At 37.8% G+C, this 13,409-nt stretch overlaps 1 protein-coding gene across 2 annotated transcripts; it reads left to right on the top strand.

Annotated features, from left to right (window-relative positions):
• The first annotated feature begins 9,443 nt into the window (after nucleotides 1-9,443).
• Nucleotides 9,444-10,813, top strand: LOC117564907 (TATA-box-binding protein). Of its 2 annotated transcripts, none has more exons than XM_034243861.2 (2): nucleotides 9,444-9,533; nucleotides 9,599-10,813. In XM_034243861.2, exons 1-2 carry the CDS (start codon nucleotides 9,514-9,516, stop codon nucleotides 10,794-10,796), a joined length of 1,218 nt encoding a protein of 405 aa, XP_034099752.1. In that variant the 5' UTR covers nucleotides 9,444-9,513; the 3' UTR covers nucleotides 10,797-10,813. The 2 variants fall into 2 exon arrangements, with proteins under 2 accessions (XP_034099752.1, XP_034099751.1); XM_034243860.2 differs by having other exon boundaries at nucleotides 9,444-9,542.
• Nucleotides 10,814-13,409: the final 2,596 nt, after the last annotated feature.

Raw genomic sequence — 13,409 nt, 5'->3', positions numbered from 1 at the left:
TGTTAGAGAGTTATGATTCAATACATCGAATATTTGCAAATAGTTTAAAGCATCTTCCAAATCCCAGAGTAGTATATCGTATGCTTTCCTTCCAGACAGCTAGTTAAATGTCCATAGATACTTTATGATGTCGCATTTAAGGCTGCTTAACTTTTATCGATGCAACTTTTGTGGATTGAAGCAAAAGTTTCTGGGATTAGTTGAAAGCTGAAGTGGGCGGCAGGCGGATGCATCAGATTGGAGATGGAAACATCCTTTGGTTGGCTGCGTTCATGTATTAGCATATGTGGCAGCCCCTCCGTCTCTCCAGCTCTCTCTTCACATGTATGTGCGGGTTTGTTTGTGCAACAATGGCTGCACATACACACACACACACTCGGCAAACACATGCATGTTGTGGCAGATGGTAACATCAACTATTGCGAATCGGAAGCAGAAAAGCCAACATGTCTCTATTTCCACATTTGAACACACAGCAGCAACAGCAGCAGCAGTCAGTCATGCAGTCGACAGCAGAACTCATAAAAATCTGCACAGCTTGCAACAAAATGCACTCGACGAACGTCTGTGTGGCATTATGTGGGTTGCTTCAACTCTTGTTGTTCTGCTCTGCTCTGGTTTTGGGTGGCTGATTCTCTGACTCTGCTGGATAGCTGGCTGGTTGGCTGGCTGGCTGACTGGTGCCGGCAATTGGCCGTCAGCGTTTTCTATTTGTTTGCAACCATCGGTTGGCATCGCTAATTGGCCGCACATGCCAAAGTGTCACTCTTGGCGAGGTGGTTGCCTCCTCGATGTGTGTCTGAAGTGCCCGGTGCATGCAACTGAACACATGAAACTGATGCCTGAAATTAGAAAAAACAGCAATATGCGGGTTAGTTATTTAAATGCAACTAAAAGATTCCTATGGCTTTTTAAATCGTACGTTAAAGCCAAGTGATGAATGTAAACAGAATGTAAATTTGTGGCAAGTAAATTAGTAAGTAAATCAATTTGATAAATGTAAATAGATAAATAAATAAATTTGTGCAATAGAGTGCAGTAGTAATTTTTAAATATATCAAATTAATATACCATAAAATACTAAAAAAAAAATATACTTAAAATATATCATAGCGTACACAATATACCAAAATTAAATACATTTATACTAAAATTCTGTATATATACTAGAAATATACCAAAGATAGTCAAAATATACTGAAATTTAATATGCTTATATACTTGGTATATTGAAAATATACTATATAGTGCAAAATATACCATATAGCCAGCCAATATGTTGTTCTTAAATAACTTATACTATTATTATATTTCTGTATATTTTGAATGAAGTGCTATATCAATATACCAAATAAAGCCGTCGGTATATTTTGATGTTTTGTGGTATATTAATTTGGTATTTTTCAAGAACAATACTGCACGGATTTGCTTCGACTTTGTCAAACAATTTTCAACTATATTTCATATCTATCGTTTAACCTGCTTAATATATAAATCTCAGCTAAATCTCTGTTCATTTTGCCAACAAAAAGGGATTAAGCAGAGAGCTAGCTAAAAGGCACATAGAGATAAATAAGTATCCACTTTTAATGTAAACAAATTTCAGCTAAAGTCACTCAAGGTACTTCAGTAAAATGAATGCGTTTCTCACACCTTATGCATGGTACAGCAAAAACTTTGGCTTCGCTTAGATAATGTGCTCGTAAGTTCTCTAAACCCCTCTCGCTCCCTCTCACTGTATTTCTCTCTCTTCGTCTGCCCCTTTTCCTGGGGTGTTGGGTCTGCCCTCTGTTAGACGCGATATGCGAGCAATTTGTGACGTTTAAGGGCGCAACGAGGCAGCGACTTCTTGACAGGACATTAACTTGCACATGGATAAGTTGAGAAGTGGAAGGAGGGGGAAGTGGGGAAGACTGTCTAACTGTTTTGTGTGTGTCGCTCTCTCTCATCTGTGTGTCTGCGTGTGTCATACGACACTGTTCTCTGATGATGATTCATGATGATGATCTTTGCCTTTGCCATTCCTTGCAGTTTTCTTACATTCTTTTCCTTATTTTTTTGCTGTGTTTTTCCCAGAACCATTTGCGTTGTCATTTTTCACTGGCAAATGGCGTGTGTGGGCGAAGAATGGAAAAGAGAAGGATGGAAGCTACTACTTACAACTGATACTGCCTACATTCAGTCAGTCAGAGTCGTCTCTGCCCGCGGGTCGCCCTTTTTCGACAGCCTATTAGTTTTTATTATTTGTTGCAATTAGTTTTCGGCCTCGACTCCCACTCAGGCCTCATTCTCAGTCATCTGTTCATCTGTTGTGTCTCCGTGTTTGTTGTGCTCGGCTTTTATGACACTTTTGTGCGCATTTTTCAACGGAATGAGCGTCATCTGTTGCCGCCGCCGGCCAGCAACAACAACAACAACAGCAACGACAACAACAATAGATGCTTGGCGGCCTGGTATCTATGATAAATTATGGCCAAAAGTCAAAGTCATCAATCAGCAGCGTGCCATGTTTTATTTGCCGCTCGTGGCCATTTGCCATTTTGTATAGCGCAAAGCGCTTGACTTGCCCCCCACCAACCAACGCCTACAATTGATGCAATACGAACAAGTTGCAGAGAGAGGAGAGGAGGGGAAGAGTGAAACGGTGTGCAGCTGCTAGCTGAAAGGATTAAATATAAATCACAAGTGCGTTGAGTACACTCAGGTGTCGCACATTTCGATTTAATTTTCATTAAAATTCAAGCATAAAATATGCAAAAGGTAAACTGCGGCAGCCCCTCCTTTCCCCTCCTTTCCACCTCAACCGTTTGCCCATTAAAATTCCTTAAAGACCTGACCTGGGCCTGTCCTGTACTGTACTGTCCTGCTCTGTTCTGTGCTGGCCTCGAGTCGAGTCGAGTCGACGCCTTTTCATTTTCGAGTGCTTATTAATATTGCAAAGGACCAGAGCCAGAGATTTGCGGACATTACGAGTATGATGCGGTGAATGTGAATTTATGCGACTCGCTTTTCCCCTGAATTTCTCTCTTTTTCATTTTTACACTTTTAGCTTGGCTCTGGCTTCGTGCCTCTCTCTTGCCTCTTTAATTATGCGTTTTTATCGAAGTTTTTGGCCAAGCAAAGCGATTTTGCTAGCCAATTTTAGCCACTTTTGCCTCTGTACATCTAGGCGTATGAGCAATGCATGCAGCTCTTCTCAATTGAGCGAGCTGTCTATGCCTGTCTCATTCTGTATTCTACCTCACCAGAATTTCCCTATAAATGTGGTTGATGGCAAATCTGTTAAACGAGGTTCGCAATTCAACACTAGTTTTGCCTTTAGCCTTGTCACACTTTAGATTGTAATGGAAACATCTTCCACGCACACACCTACGCAATTTTCTTTCCATTTTTTCCGCCTTTGTCGCCTCTGTGGGGACCGAAAAAGTTTTAGATATGCAACGGAATGCCTTTGGGAAATTAACGTTACATTTTAACGGCAACGTCAACGGTTACATTCCAAACAGCTTTCATTGTGGTTAAACTTTAAGGAGCGTTTCCTAAGCACACTTTTAAGGTGTGTGCTAAACTGCGAAAATACGTGAACCCATCGAAAGTGAGGAACACACAATGATTGCATTCGATTTAGAAATGTTTCACAGAATTACATGTTTAATGTTTTACCCAATTTACGTGACTCTGTTTCTGGTTTGCTTTAATCCAATTAAATGATACGCACAAATTGTGTTAAATGTCGAGGCTGCACTTGAATCTGTCATGTAAATGTGCCGTTAAAAATTACATCATGTTGCGAGACACAATCCCAGCAGAGCTCGAGAGCCGCCGATAAATAGCCAATAAATCACTCAATTTGATCGCGTCGATATTTCTGCCTTTTGTAACAAATTTTATTTCGTTGCATTTTGGCGTGCATAAATCAAGTGGGGTGGGGGGCAGGCAACTTGCAACAATGCCAAGCCTTAAATGCCACACAGCGAACAAGGGAGACGCAGCATAATTTATGATAGTGCTCTGCAGATCCCCACAGTTTCAAAATGGACCGGAGACAGATGTGACATCACCAATGACCAGTTCCCCCCACCTCACCCAGCTTGGGATTGTGCAGAAAATTATGCTACAAAAATGGGCACAACTCGAAATACTTTTTAATATCTATCTAACACTTTGTTCTTTGTTTTATATGCCCTCTACTCAGAGGGGGAGGGTACTATAACTTACATATAACAGGCAGAAGAAGTTTGCGACCACAAAAGTATATACATATGTACATACTTTTTTTTTGTTTGAAGATACAAAAGTATCTCAAAGATACAAAAGTATCTTAAAAAAGCAGTTGGAAGATACAAAAGTAACTTAAAGATACAAAAGTATCTTAAAAAAACAGTTGGAAGATACAAAAGTATCTCAAAGATACAAAAGTATCTGCAGGATGCTATTGCAGTTAAAAAAGCAGTTGGAAGATACAAAAGTATCTCAAAGATACAAAAGTATGTATTTCAGTTAAAAAAACTGCTTTTTTAAGATACTTTTTGTATCTTTGAGATACTTTTTTATCTTCCAACTGATTTTTTAAGATACTTTTGTATGTTTAAGATACTTTTGTACTGAAAATGCATCTTTGAGATACTTTTGAATCTTTTGCATGACAAAGTGACTTTTTAACTGCAATTGCATCTTGCAGATACTCTTGTATCTTTGAGATACTTCTTCCAACTGCTTTTGTATCTTTGAGAAACTTTTGTATCTTTGAGATACTTTCGCATCTTCCACTTGCTTTTTTAACTGCAATAGCATCTTGCAGATACTTTTGTATCTTGGAGATACTTTTGTATCTATGAAATACTTTCGTATCTTTGAGATACTTTTGTATCTTCCAACTGCTTTTTTAACTGAAATACATACTTTTGTATCTTTGAGATACTTTTGTATCTTTGAGATACTTTTGTATCTTTGAGATACTTTTTTTTTGTTGGAAGATACAAAAGTATCTCAAAGATACAAAAGTATCTTAAAAAAACAGTTGGAAGATACAAAAGTATCTCAAAGATACAAAAGTATCTGCAAGATGCTATTGCAGTTAAAAAAGCAGTTGGAAGATACAAAAGTATCTCAAAGATACAAAAGTATCTCAAAGATACAAAAGTATGTATTTCAGTTAAAAAAGCTGCTTTTTTAAGATACTTTTGTATCTTTGAGATACTTTTTTATCTTCCAACTGATTTTTTAAGATACTTTCGTATCTTTGAGATACTTTTGTACTGAAAATGCATCTTTGAGATACTTTTGAATCTTTTGCATGACAAAGTGACTTTTTAACTGCAATTGCATCTTGCAGATACTTTTGTATCTTTGAGATACTTCTTCCAACTGCTTTTGTATCTTTGAGAAACTTTTGTATCTTTGAGATACTTTCGCATCTTCATCTTGCTTTTTTAACTGCAATAGCATCTTGCAGATACTTTTGTATCTTTGAGATACTTTTGTATCTATGAAATACTTTTTTTTTGTTGGAAGATACAAAAGTATCTCAAAGATACAAAAGTATCTCAAAGATACAAAAGTATCTTAAAAAAGCAGTTGGAAGATACAAAAGTATCTCAAAGATACAAAAGTATCTGCAAGATGCTATTGCAGTTAAAAAAGCAGTTGAAAGATACAAAAGTATCTCAAAGATACAAAAGTATCTTAAAAAAGCAGCTTTTTTAACTGAAATACATACTTTTGTATCTTTGAGATACTTTTGTATCTTTGAGATACTTTTGTATCTTTGAGATACTTTTGTATCTTTAATCAGCGTCAAGAGTCCAGACGATATCGTCATGTATATTTTAGTATTTTCAGTATATTAATTTATATATAATAGTATATAAATATACCGAATATAGCATTCGGTGTACTTTAGTATACCAATCTGGCAAATTCTATATTTTATGACATATATTTAGTGCCTTAGTATATCGACATACCAAATTTAGAATTCGGTATTTTTTGGTATTTACAGTATATAAAATTGACGATCTTGCATATTTTCTACTCTATAGAATTCGGTATATTTTATTAGTTACAGTATATGAATTTGAATTTGAAATTTGATCTGGCATATTTTCTACTCTGTGGTATATTGTGAATAGTGTATCGGTATTCCAAATATAGTACATATTTGATATACTTTAGTAATTTTTAGTATATGAATTTGAACCGCTATTGAAAATGGGTAGCGGGTATTTTTCTTACTCGGTTTTTTTGGCTTGCTCTCAACACTGTTAATCTCGTAAATTTCAAATTATTTCGAGGCGTTTCAATTGCTTCTTGTCAGTTGGCAGTGCCCAGAGAATATACGTCCATGTATTAGACGCATCTATGTATATATAGAATATTCTATGTACTTAAGTTCCGACTGTGAATTGCGAGCGAACCATGTGTGTGTGTGTGTGTATAAAAAAGTTGCAGTTCAACTTTTCAGCATTTGTCAGAGAGTCGAGAGGATTTGTTTGCCTTTGGGGAGTTGGCCGTCCAACAACAAAGCCAACAGTTTGGATCTCCTTGGTCCGTAGTAGTTTTTGTTTTTGTTTGTGTTTGTTTATTTTTTTTTCCTTTCTTTTTTTTATGCTGTACGCCCCACTATTTGTTTTCTTTCCAATTTTGTAATTTCAAACTTTTTCTATTGATTTCTTGGCACGCATGAACACCTTCAGCAACAGCGCCGATGACGACAGCAATTGCTATTACGACCACTGTGGCTATGGACGGATGCGGATGCGGATGTCGAAGTCGACGTCGATGCTGGATATTGGGTTGTGGGCGAATCCAAGACAGCAAGCCATAGAAGCAGCAGCAAAGTTACAAACTTCTGCCACGCAGGGAGCATGGGACGAACACTCAATTTAAGTTGTTGGCCAACGGGTTTGACTTGCAGCTGCTACACAGTTGCAATAACATCGTGCTGACCATGCGTGGAAATGCACCAAATATTCGATAGAACGGAACGCAACGCAAAGCGCAAAAAAAAAAAAACAAAAACACAAGAACTATAAAAGATATCAAGAGAAACTTTCTAATGCACTTAACACTCTATTTTACAGTTTCCCAAAAAACTGTCACTGGCATTTTGTAACATTTATTAATGTGTCAATCGGATTACAGATTCTTCTAGTTTCTAGATTGTACTCTAGATTAAATTTATATATAACTTATTCTTTTTAATGCTCAACTAACAAGCCAACTACTTTTCACCACTCTCTCAATTCATGCACTTTCCCAGTTGGGTGCTCACCGCATGAATATTCAAATGCTTTGCTCGACAAGCGAGTGAGTGTTCATCAAATTTTCCAACAAATTATAAAAGCAAAAGTCGGAGCACACAAAACGATTACATGACTCTCGTACCCCCCATGGAAATCAAGTAACGTTGTTGTCGACTCGTTTCTCTCTCTTGCTCGCGTAATTCCTTCAAATGCTCGTCCCCATGCTTAATGGCGATTAGGTAAATGAAAACATTGCGTGCTGGCGACATTTTATACTACTCTATACTCTATATAGGGTGGTGGGTGGTAGGGCGATACGATGCTTTATTTGCTATATTTCATGGCTGCCTGCACTTATCTCCAATTGTTCATCACACCCAACTGGGGATTGGGTCGAGGGCTGTGGGCTGGACAAATGGAACCGAGGGGCTGGACAAATGTCATTTAAGTTGGGCAGCGTGCTTCGATTCGACTTTACGTCCTAATTACTGGCACACAACACACAACAAAAACACCACTTCAATTTGAATTAAAATGAGTGCCGCAGCACAGAGCTGAGCACAGCACAGAGCACCGCAAAGCAACGCAACAATTCGGAATTTTGTTCATGACCATGGACAATGCCATGGGTCACAGTTGGCGCCACAGTTTTTAATTACCGCCTACACAAAATTGCCGATTCCAATGCTGATGCCCAACCACGAAAAAATCTATTAATTGCCAACTGTGCTGCACGGGCGTCGCCTGTAATGGTTTATAATCGATTTAAGCAGCGCCATTATGGAGCCCATTCTAAATTGTATTTGCGACTGTGACAAATGGGTTTTGATTATACAACTCAACTTGAGCTGGATTTGTTTAGGAATTCTCTAGTGCAGTAACAGCTTAATAATAACCTGGCATATAAAGCATTTAAAGTATTTCTCCTCTATGAAAAGTATTCATTTAAAGTTCTGCTTTTATCAATTATACGTTTTTGTGTTTTTTATCAAAGCTCTGCTTCCATGTGAAATGGCTTCTTTTGCTTCGTTTCCCTCAAGAGTTGGCCAAACACGTAGGTAAATGTTTTTGCTGCGTTTTCTACAACTTTTCCATTTCCCATTTCGCATTTCGCATTTCCTTATCAGTTTTCTCAATTTCTTTTGAGTCAGTTGTTGTTTTTACGCTGTGGATATTGGAATAATTTACTTGTGTTCATTGCTTACAGAGCAGCAAAAATCAATCGATATCTCTTGCAAGGGAGCTGCTCTTCTCCCTTCCAATTTTTTTTCTTGTTGGTTGCATTGCGGTTCGTTTCCTTTCAAAGTGAACTTCCAATTAGAAGCTGTTGCGTGTGTTGCAATTGACCATCAAAATCAGTCCATAAGAGACATTTCTCACTCTCTCTCTCTATCTCTATCTCTTGCTCTATCTCTCTTACTATCTCTATCTCCATCTCTTTCGATTTCTTGCCCTGTGCGGCTGACTCTGAGGTTAGCTCGTTATTGTTGCCACTGGCTTCGCCGTCAATTGCAGCTGACTGCACCACAAAATTCAACGCAATTTGTAAAATGAAATCGATTCAATTGATTGTTGACTTCGCCAAGCACACACACAAGTGTAAGTGTGTGTGTGTGTGCATTGTGTGTGTGTTTCCCTTATGAAGCAGTGGATGGCATCCTGCAGGAAGCAAAACGCCAACTACGGTGACAGGTGTCTGAGGGGTGAATGTGTTCAATGTTGTTATCCTTTGTGTGTATGTGAGTGTGTGTGAGTGTGTGCGTGTTTTGCACTTTGCTTGATTAAATTTCAATATTTACTAAAATGTCGCTGAACTCTTTTTGACAGCTCTGTAAATTTCATAACCAGAATGGACATAAAATATGGTCAACAGTGTGTAAATTTGAACATGACAAGGACATAAAAGGACATAAGCACACGCACATCGAGAACCAGACACCGAGCTGAAAGCATTCGATTCTGTTTCGTTTTTTTGTTATTGTCGTTGTTTGTCATGTCGTTTGTCCACAACAGTTCCATTACTGCGCAGTTGCCGAGATCAAAGATAATACGCTTATCAAACGATAGAACAATTAATCAGAATTGCATAAAAAGGATTGCTTTTCGACAAAGTATGACCCCAAAATAACCATCAGACAATGAAGGGAAATCAAATTAAATGTATGCATGAATCACGCACTTTATTCCTCAATTTTACGGCTTAAATTGATTCAGCATATACTCTGCTTTCACTGTCACCAAAAACAAAACTATTTAAATTTTAGTCGATATGGAAAATCTAGAGAATAGGTTTGTTGAGTAAGTTGTGGCATCATACAAACTAAATGTCAAAGATCCAATTAATCGCTTTATAGTTTGCATCTTGATTGTGATGCTGAAGAGAAGAAGAAGGAGACTTCTGCGGATGTGATTGGATTATGTGATATCTTAAAGGATATTCTTAGCGAGGAGAGAGAAGAAAAGATTGGCAAGTTCATTGAGATCGAAGATGAGCCAGAATCAAAGACTGACACTCCTTGGTACGATGAAGAGGATTTGAATCTGGATCAAATGTATAAAGTAAAAGATGTAAAGCAAATCGAATTGGATGTCAAGCATATGGGATTGGACATTCCTAGAAAGGAAATCATTGGAGACTATGTCAAAATTGATAAAACTGCGACCAAAGATATCAACATTGCCACAAATATTGAACTGGCAAGGTGCGAGAGACTTTTTGCTTCTCTAGAGATAACTGAAATGCAAAAGAATCTCAAGTTGAATCCAGTTGAAAGTGCAAATAATCAACCTGAATTGGAGTTTACATGCCACAAAGATGATGAACCAGAGACGCCCATAATTCCCGATTTTGAAATCGATTACGATAACATTTACGAGGACATGGCCAAGGCAAGTGAGATCGAGAAGCAACTGCAGCTGCTCTATAGACCCTTCACCTGTGCCGTCGATGTCAACTGTCGCTTTAGCCTCTTCGAGTTGGCCATTCTATTGGACAACACTCGCTACGATCCGGCCAATCATCCGGCATTAATGATGCGTCTTCGCAATCCCAGCGCTGAGATAAAAATCTATTCGGGTGGCAAGATAACATCGATGGCTCTGACAGCCGAATCGGCAAGAAATGCGCTGTTGAAGGTGATCCAAATGATCGAGGAATTGGACTACAAACCGGACATTACGAACTTCAGCAAGAATATTGTGCATGCCTCGTTCTGTTTGCCCTTCAAGATTGATCTCGAGTTGCTCAGCGAAATGCACAGCGAACAGGTTTCGGGAAATCGCGAAGTGCGTCCGTTTGTTACGTACAAAATTGAGGCAACTGCCATGAGATTCGCCGTCTTCCCCAATGGCTATGTTCTGCTGCTCCACTCGAGGCAGCACAGCGAGACACGGGCTGCGATTGCTGCTTTTCTGCCCATCCTGGCGCAGTTCAAGAATGGTTATCTAACGCCCACCGAGAAGTACGGCTCATTGTGTGGCGATGTCACCTTTAAGCTGCTGTGGGAGCACAAGCTGGAGGAAGACAAGGAGGGCATTCTCTTGTATTCTTAATGTGATATAATAATATATTACAAGGTATATATTTAGTATTTCTTGTTTCTTATTTCGGTTTATGAAGAAAGCAGAAGGAGGCATCTCTGACCCTTTAAAGTATATGTTTGAAGCTAGAGTATCGAGTTTGGCTGCCCATCTGATATATGTTGTTCTCAATATACCAAATACAGCCTTTGGTATGACTTTAGTATTTATGGTGCATACAATTCGGTATATTTTAAAATTAACACTGCTGAAAATCTGGTATATTTGGCATGCAATTTAGCCGTAAGTATGATTTTTAGCATTTTCTCGGTACATTAATTTGGTATATTTTAAAACTAATACCGCACTCTTTTGATTTTATTCAAAATAGCGGGTATCTTGGTATATTAATTCGGTATATTTTAAAAATAACACCGCTGACAAAGCTAGAGTATTAAGTTTGTCTGCCCATCTGATATATTTTGCACTCTATGGTATATTTCATAATTATCAATATATTAATATACCAAATATGCTGCATATAATTCGGTATATTTTAAAATTAATACTGCTGACAATCTGGTATATTTGGTATGAAATGTAGCCGTTGGTATGATTTTTAGCATTTTCTCGGTACATTAATTTGGTATATTTTAAAACTAATACCGCACTCTTTTGATTTTATTCAAAATAGCGGGTATCTTGCAATCAAGCACACTCGACAGTAGCTTTCTTACTCGCTTCTTTTTTTGGGTATTTGAAAATGCTGTGAACATTTGTCATAAACCAAACTCGTCGTGTACGTGCAGTGTTTACACTCTGAAGTTTGGGGCCGCACTCGGCAACTTGTTTAAATACGTGATTTATTTACCATCCAACTGCTGCAGCGGGATCTGCGTCTGCGATTCTAGCTAGGGCTATGCACAACTTGAAAGCCACGCCAAAGTTGCCAAACACACAGCAAAAAAACTGAAAAACAAGCAGTCGCAGCTACAAACAAATTGCAACACAGAAATTGCAACAAACTGAAGCTGCAACAGGCGCATACATAAATAACGAAACATTCTGCACAACAAGTTGAAGAAGATGTCACATTATGCGGCCTGCAAAAGTTGCAGCAAATACTATGTTTTCGACGTGCTAAAAGCACCTCCTACAACACAAGTTCTTTAAATCCATTTTGCGAAAGAGAGAGATCAGAAAATATAGAGATACTAAAATGCACCTATTGAACAAATAGAATAAATATGATAGTCAAACATTTATTAGTGTTGTTATTGCTGGCTAAAACTAATGCGACATAATGCGCTTTAGTTGCAACAAATAAATAAACCTAAATAAATGCGAGATAAGTTTCAATTTGAAAATGTCAAACAATTGTATTGTAATGCGAAGCGTTTCTGCTATTAGTTTTTGGTCATTAAATGTTGGCAAATTGCCAACTTGCCAACAGAGAGAGAGACAGAGTGAGAGGACAACACAATTCAACAGTTCTCGACCATTTTAGCCGCATCATTTGGCGCCAAGCGTTCAAATAGAAATTGCAAATAACACAAACAACAACAAAAAAAAGGAATAAAATTATTCTAGCATATCGGTTAAGCATTGCTGAACACGTACGATGATATTACGAGTGTGTGGAGCGAGAGAGAGCACAGAAAAATAATTCCAACAATTACAAGCCATGTGCATTGTCCCATGTGTTGTTTCTGTTTCAAATGGGGCTTTTCATAGACGGGGCTAAAATAATGTTCAATGATAACAATTAGAAAGCAAGCAAGTCAATTCGATGGACAGATACCCTTCAAAATGCTATTGTAATCGTCTTAAATGCAATCATGTTCGATAATAACTTGATTCAACTCACAGAGGAAGAGCACAATGGGAAGCCGACTGACAATTAGTTCAATTTACTGTTTGCACAATACTTGGCGACTGCTGAATGCCATATGAATACTTGTATTATTTGGCAATGGTGTCACGTTTCAGATGAATGAGCGATTCTTGGTAACAAGTGTGTAATATGAAAGGCACATGTTATGATAGCCGAGTATGTTCTATATACGTATATATAACAATATCTAATGGATATGCGAGACAGCTGCAAAGACTAGAGAGATGATGGTCCAAAAGTTGTTTCAATTTAATTTGACTTTGATCGCCAGCTGGCGCAGATGTTGTCATCGCCATGTCATGTCCTCGTTCTCTCTCTCTCTCATTCTCGTTCTCAGCATATGGAAATCGGCAATATTAGAGAGAAGGGAAAAAGCACATCTCATTTTGTTTATGGATTTTGCTCGTACATCAGCACAAGCTGTGCGAAAAATACTTGACAACGAGAACGAGTTTTATTTGTAATTTAAATCGATGAAATTTATGAAAATTGTATTAACAGTTCAAGAGTTTTTATCACAAAAATATTTTTTATGTATCTCAAGTTGTTGTTGTTGTTATACCCGCTACCCACATAGGGTCGAAGGGAATTATAACTTTGTACGTGCAGGAAATGTATTTAATAAGCAGAAGGACTCATCTCCGTAGCCATAAATCTTGTACGCTTAGATATGTTAGGTATATCAATATACTAAATAGAGCTTTCAGTATTTTTTAGTATTTTTGCGGTATACTAATTTCGGAAATACTTCT

The sequence above is a fragment of the Drosophila albomicans genome, chromosome 2L (assembly GCF_009650485.2).
Source record: "Drosophila albomicans strain 15112-1751.03 chromosome 2L, ASM965048v2, whole genome shotgun sequence".
NCBI lineage: Eukaryota > Metazoa > Arthropoda > Insecta > Diptera > Drosophilidae > Drosophila > Drosophila albomicans.
The sequence above is the reverse complement of the archived record's forward strand: the minus strand, read 5'-3'. Positions and strand labels throughout refer to the sequence as shown.